Consider the following 6,549-nt stretch of genomic DNA (forward strand, 5'->3'; position numbering starts at 1 on the left):
TGACAAGGATGCTGCCAGGGTTGGAGGATTTGAGCTATAGGGAGAGGTTGAACAGGCAGGGGCTGTTTTCCCTCGAGCACCTCCAATTTTGGTGTCATCTGCAAACTTACTAACTGTACCTCTTATACTCGCATCCAAATCATTTATGTAAATGACAAAAAGTAGAGGACCCAGCACTGATCCTTGTGGCACTCCACTGGTCACAGACCTCCAGTTTGAAAAACAACACTCCATCACCACCCTCTGTGTTCTATCTTTGAGCCAGTTCTGTATCCAAATGGCTAGTTCTCCCTGTATTCCGTGAGATCTAACTTTGCTAACCAGTCTCCCATGGGGAACCTTGTCGAACGCCTTACTGAAGTCCATATAGATCATATCTACCGCTCTGCCCTCATCAATGCACTTTGTTACTTCCTCAAAACACTCAATCAAGTTTGGGAGACATGATTTCCCATGCACAAAGCCATGTTGGCTATCCCTAATCAGTTATGAGAAAATGAGGACTGCAGGTGCTGAAGACCAGAGTTGAAAAATGTGGTGTTGGAAAAACACAGCAGACCAGGCAGCATCCGAGGAGCAGGAGAATAGACTTTTCGGGCATATGCCCTTCTTCATGGCTTATATTTTTCAACTATCCTTAATCAGTCCTTGCCTTTCCAAATACATGTACATACTTTCCCTCAGGATTCCTTCCACCAACTTGCCCACCACCGATGTCAGGCTCACTGGCCTATAGTTCCCTGGCTTGTCCTTACCACCTTCTTAACCAGTGGCACCGCGTTTGCCAACCTCCAGTCTTCCAACACCTCATCTGTGACTATCAATGATACAAATATCTCAACAAGAGACCCAGCAATCACTTCTCTAGCTTCCCACAGATTTCTAGGGTAGACCTGATCAGGTCCTGGAGATTTATCCACCTTTATGTGTTTCAAGACATCCAGCACTTCCTCCTCTGTAATATGGACATTTTGCAAGGTATCACCATCTATTTCCCTAAATTCCATATCTTCCATATCCTTTTCTACAGTAAATACTGATGCAAAATACTCATTTAATATCTCCCCCATTTATCTGTGGCTCCACACAAAGGCTGCCTTGCTGATCCTTGAGGGGCCCTATTCTCTCCCTAGTTACCCTTTTGTCCTTAATGTATTTGTAAAAATCCTTTGGATTCTCCTTAATTCTATTTTCCAAAGATATCTCATGTCCCCTTTTTGCCCTCCTGATTTCCCTCTTAAGTATACTCCTACTTCCTTTGTACTCTTCGAAGGATTCACTCGATCTATCCTGTCTATACCTTACATTTGCTTCCTTCTTTTTCTTAATCAAACCCTCAATTTCTTTAGTCATCCAGCATTTCCTATACCTACCAGCCTTCTCTTTCACTCTGACAGGAATATACTTTCTCTGGATTCTTGTTATAATCCAGCCACTGAGAATACAGTGACTTGCATCTCATCAGGGGCCTTCACTTCGCTGGGACAAAAGCAGTAATGGAAAGGTGAATCACTGCTGCCAACACTGCATGTTTCCTTGGACTGACAGTCTCTATCCTCAGCCACATGGTCCATTAGTGTGAAATGAGAAATTCACACATGCAATTTTGGAGCATGTCTGCCACCCACCCACCCACCCACAGTACAAAGCAGACCAGATGATTATTTCACATCTGCTGGCAAAATTAAAAAGCAGGGTAAGTTTTGCAACATCTTGCAAAAGTTATGTAAAAAGGTATGCAAAGTTATCAAAGAATGCCAATAGATTCTCCAAGATGGACAAATATCGGACAGATGCAGCTAACCATGGGAAAGTGAGACGTCAGTACATTGGACCCAAAGACAATAAATCAGAATAGTTTCTCCAAAGGAAACAGAAGAGCAGTGCAAGAACAAAGGGATTGATGGGTTTACAGAAGAAAGCTGGATTTCACTACTCCAAAATAATCACAAATATTGGTTGTTAAACTCATGATGATTACAATGCTTTCATTGTAGAAAATCTTAAATTTTCTGGAGTGGGTGCATTTAGTCTTGGACCTTGTGGAGGGGTACACAGATTCCCCAGAATGACACCAGGGCTCACAGGGGCAACCGACAAACTTCCTATTCCCAAGTGCATAGGAAGCGGAGGTCTAAGAACATGAATTAAGGAAGCACTTCCTGGTCAAAACAGGAACTCTGCTAAATCTATGAATTTCAAATTAATTAAAAATTTGGGACCGAGATGGGGCAGTTTTTGCAAGGGCTCTGGAACTAAAGTAGGTAAACCGAGTCAGAATCAGCTATTTACTATCTAATTTGGCTCCATATTCCTTCAGATTCTCTTCTAATCTATCCAGTTCAGTCTTGAAAATTTAAATGAACCCAGAACACAGTCTAGATTTCCACAATCCTTTGTACACAAGTGCTTCCTTACTTCGCTCGAGCAGTCTAAATCCAAGATAATAGTGGGGAGGGAGCATAGCAAATGTAACTCCAGCTATCTTATGCCTTCTAAAAGGATCATCTAAAAGGAAACTAATAATGAACTTACCAATAAAGCCCATACTTCGTCCAAGCACAAAGATTCCATTCAGGGCACCAATCTCCACATACTCATCAGCTTCCTCCCTGTACAAAATTTAGGCAAATTAGCACTACTTTCAAATTGAGAAAGATAGGTCAACATTAACTACTCTGTACTCAGACACTGGCATAGAGCCAGCACTTGCTGTTCATGTAGAATTGTCAGCAATGCACAGTACAAAACTATGGCAAGTAATTGCATTTCCTTCTAGAATCTTCCCTTTATTCCAGTGAACATTACAAATCTATTTTTGCTTTGAAATCTGTTATGCAACTTCCACCCCTTATTATCGCTCTCAACCAATGAAAAAAGTCCTCAACTACCCCAGAGTGCAGCAGTTATCAGATATTGAACCTTCAGGAGGAGATAGATGGACTTTTAATCATTAATGATTTGAAGGATTATGCATAGTGAGCAGGAAGATGTAGGTGCAATCAGACATAATCCTATTAAACAGTAGCGCAGGTTTAAGGTGCTGAATTGCCTACTCCTGCTCAGGTTACAACACAGAACTGCACAGTACTGGAACAGGCCTTTCACTGTCGGGTGACTGTGAGAGTTTGCACATTCTCCCCATGTCCAAAAATGTGCAGGCTTGGTGGATTGGCCATGGGAAATGCAGGGTTACAGTGATAGAGTTGGGTGGTGTTCTGAATAGGAATCTCTTTGGATGGCCAGTATGGACTTGATAGGCCAAATGGCCTGCTTCCACACTAAGGATTCTACAATTCAACTTAGAAAGCAGTGAAACTGGAAACAAGGAAGTTGCCCATATGAGCTCAGGGACAGTGCATCCTGTGGCTGCACTTGTACTCTCGATGGACAAGGGATCATTTCACTGCTTTACAACTCCAACAACTGCGATTATACTCAATTGAATAAAAATTGCTATGAAGCACCCAAAGGTTGTGAAATGTTATAGAAATACTTTTTCTGTCACTGAATTCAATAACAGCCTCAGATAGTTCCACATCAAAATGTGCAACTTTTCCTACACCGAGAGAACATACCTTGTAAATGCACCACAGTTTCTTAGCAAGTCAACCATGGCAACACCAATAAAACCGTCAACATTCAGGATAAGATTTGGTTTCTGAAAGAAAAAAAATGTAACCATTCAATTCTCAAACAATATTTATACATCAATAATAAAAACAGATGGGGCAAGATTTTAATAACTGCAACAATTCAGAAATGGTTAATTCTTCAGAATTTGCATTATTAAAAATAAAACGTAAGCATGTCTCGTGAAAGCTCATCCAACCACATTTTGTGCTGCAGATTTTGCTTAAGGAAAAGTTTTCCTTTAAAAAGAGAACCACATTTTATTGATATGCTGTTGGCAAATAATTTGGAAACAAGCTAATTCAGTGACAAAAAACGGAAAGTACTGCAGATGCTGTAAGTCAGAAAATCAGAAGTTGCTGGAAAAGATCAACAGGTTCTGCAGCATCTGTGAAGAGAAAATAGAATCAATTTTTTGGGTCCAGTGACCATTCCTCAAAATGCAGCTCAGTGACTGCTTGCCCAGATTCTGCATTTAACCAACTTGCCATCTGACAATGAAGCACATTCCACAGTGTACAGCACAAAGCTACTCAAACTGAAGTTAATCAAAGTCTAAAATAAAATTTGAGCTATTCTGAAAGGATTGTTCCAGGTAATTCCAATGAAGGCGCTGCTTCCTTCCCTACCAAAACTCTGAAGGCCTTGATCAGAGTTACCAAAATCAGTTTTGAAATTTCTACAGCTGAATTAATATTCATCACTCAATCCCCGATAGAACTGAAGTCTGTGGAAGATAGGTTATTTGCTGACCAGTTTTCAGGTTCCTGTGTAGGTTCCATACCTTGGAGGTAGTAATCTTCTCCACTTCTAGCGCATAGTCGAGGAGAGGTGTGGCTGGGAAATGCTGCTTCACAAAATCCTTTAGGATCTGTACCCTCATGTCTGGATTGTTAATCTGTGATCAGGAAAGTTTAATTCATCAAATACCACAATGGCGATTTAAATGTGCAGTACATACCAGGATCTCTATCAGATCATGGTATTTCCAAAGTGACTGATCATCATTCCCAGACTATATATTTGTGACAGCTGAAACGTTGTCACCTCTAGATGCAGTTACCCCAATCTTCAACACGGAATAAATCAGAGTGCTTCCAAAACACTGAACATCAACACAATTGGCAGATTACAGCCACTGTACTCCCCAGCAACTCAAGACAACTTATACTTGTGTTCCAAACTCTGGTTTTCCTGTTTTAATTTGTAAAAAGCTATTCCTTAAAATCTTAAATCAATTCACCACAACCATGAGATAATATGAGATGTATGACATTTATTTGTATTTAATTTAGAAGTGTCACCTTCAATGATAAACCCTTGTAAACCCAAGTCAAAAACACTTGGGGAAAGCGGTAGATGTGGTATATATGGATTTTAGTAAGGCGTTTGATAAGGTTCCCCATGGTAGGCTACTGCAGGAAATACGGAGATATGGCATTGAGGGTGAGTTGGAGGTTTGGATTAGGAATTGGCTGGATGGAAGAAGACAGAGGTTAGTAGTTGATGGCAAAGTTTCTTCATGGAGTGCCGTCACTAGCGGTGTTCCGCAAGGATCTGTTTTGGGACCATTGCTGTTTGTCATTTTTATAAATGACCTGGAAGAGGGGTTAGAAGGTTGGGTGAGCAAGTTTGCGGATGATACGAAAGTCGGAGGAGTTGTTGACAGTGAGGAAGGATGTGGCAGGTTACAGCAGGATATAGAGAAGCTGCAGAGCTGGGTAGAAAGGTGGCAAATGGAATTCAATGTAGCTAAGTGTGAGGTGATTCACTTTGGGAAGAATAACAAAAAGATGGGGTACTGGGCTAATGGTCGGATACTTGGTAGTGTGGATGAGCAGAGGGATCTTGGTGTCCATGTACACAGATCTCTGAAAGTTGCCACCCAGGTAAATAGTGCGGTGAGGAAGGCATATGGCGTACTGGCTTTTATTGGTAGAGGAATTGAGTTCCGGAGTCCTGAGGTCATGATGCAGTTGTATAAGACTCTGGTGCGGCCGCATCTGGAATATTGTGTGCAGTTTTGGTCGCCATACTATAGGAAGGATGTGGAGGCACTGGAACGGGTGCAGAGGAGGTTTACCTGGATGTTGCCTGGTATGGAAGGAAGATCGTATGCGGAAAGACTGAGACACTTGGGGCTGTTTTCATTAGAGAAAAGAAGGTTTAGGGGTGTCTTGATTGAGGTGTACAAGATGATTAGGGGGTTAGATAGGGTTGACAGTGTGGACCTTTTCCCGCGTATGGAGTCGGGTATTACAAGAGGGCATAGCTATAAATTAAGGTAGGGGGGGTAGATATAGGACTGAAGTTAGGGGTAGGTTCTTCACTCAGCGAGTCGTAAGTTCATGGAATGCCCTGCCAGTAGCAGTGGTGGACTCTCCCTCTTTATGGGCATTTAAGCAGGCATTGGATAGGTATATGGAGGATAGTGGGTTAGTATAGGTTAGGTGGTCTTGTATCGGCGCAACATCGAGGGCCAAAGGGCCTGTACTGCGCTGTATTCTTCTATGTTCTATCTATGTTCTATGTTCTAAAACAGAATTTATTTAAATACTACGGATGAAGCACAAACAAAAGAAAGCAGAATTTATAATAACTTAACTCATTTTATAACCAAACTGACATGATATTGCAACTTAACAAAACTGTTCCAATTCTTGCAACATCCCATAAATACACCCCTTGGCAAAAGGTAAATTCAAACGCAAAATCTTACAGACAGGAGAGGTAGATTATATTAGATTGCCTGCAGTCTAGAGACAGGCCCTTTGGCCGGACAAGTCCACACCGACTCTCTGAAGAGCCACCCACCCAGATCCATCTCTCTCTAACAAATGCACCAAGCACTATGGATAACTTAGCATGGCCAATCCACCTGACTTGCACATCTTTGGATTATGGGAGGAAACAAGA

At 41.6% G+C, this 6,549-nt stretch overlaps 1 protein-coding gene across 1 annotated transcript; it reads right to left on the bottom strand.

The window, feature by feature from the left end:
- Positions 1–1,790: 1,790 nt before the first annotated feature.
- Positions 1,791–4,532, bottom strand: LOC122556299 (ATP-citrate synthase-like). The gene is made up of 3 exons (XM_043702928.1): positions 4,418–4,532; positions 3,579–3,661; positions 1,791–2,612 (listed from the first exon to the last, which is right to left on the bottom strand). The coding sequence occupies exons 1-3, from the start codon at positions 4,514–4,516 to the stop codon at positions 2,357–2,359; spliced, it is 438 nt and encodes a 145-aa protein (XP_043558863.1). The 5' UTR covers positions 4,517–4,532; the 3' UTR covers positions 1,791–2,356.
- Positions 4,533–6,549: the final 2,017 nt, after the last annotated feature.

This window comes from Chiloscyllium plagiosum, chromosome 13, assembly GCF_004010195.1.
Source record: "Chiloscyllium plagiosum isolate BGI_BamShark_2017 chromosome 13, ASM401019v2, whole genome shotgun sequence".
NCBI lineage: Eukaryota > Metazoa > Chordata > Chondrichthyes > Orectolobiformes > Hemiscylliidae > Chiloscyllium > Chiloscyllium plagiosum.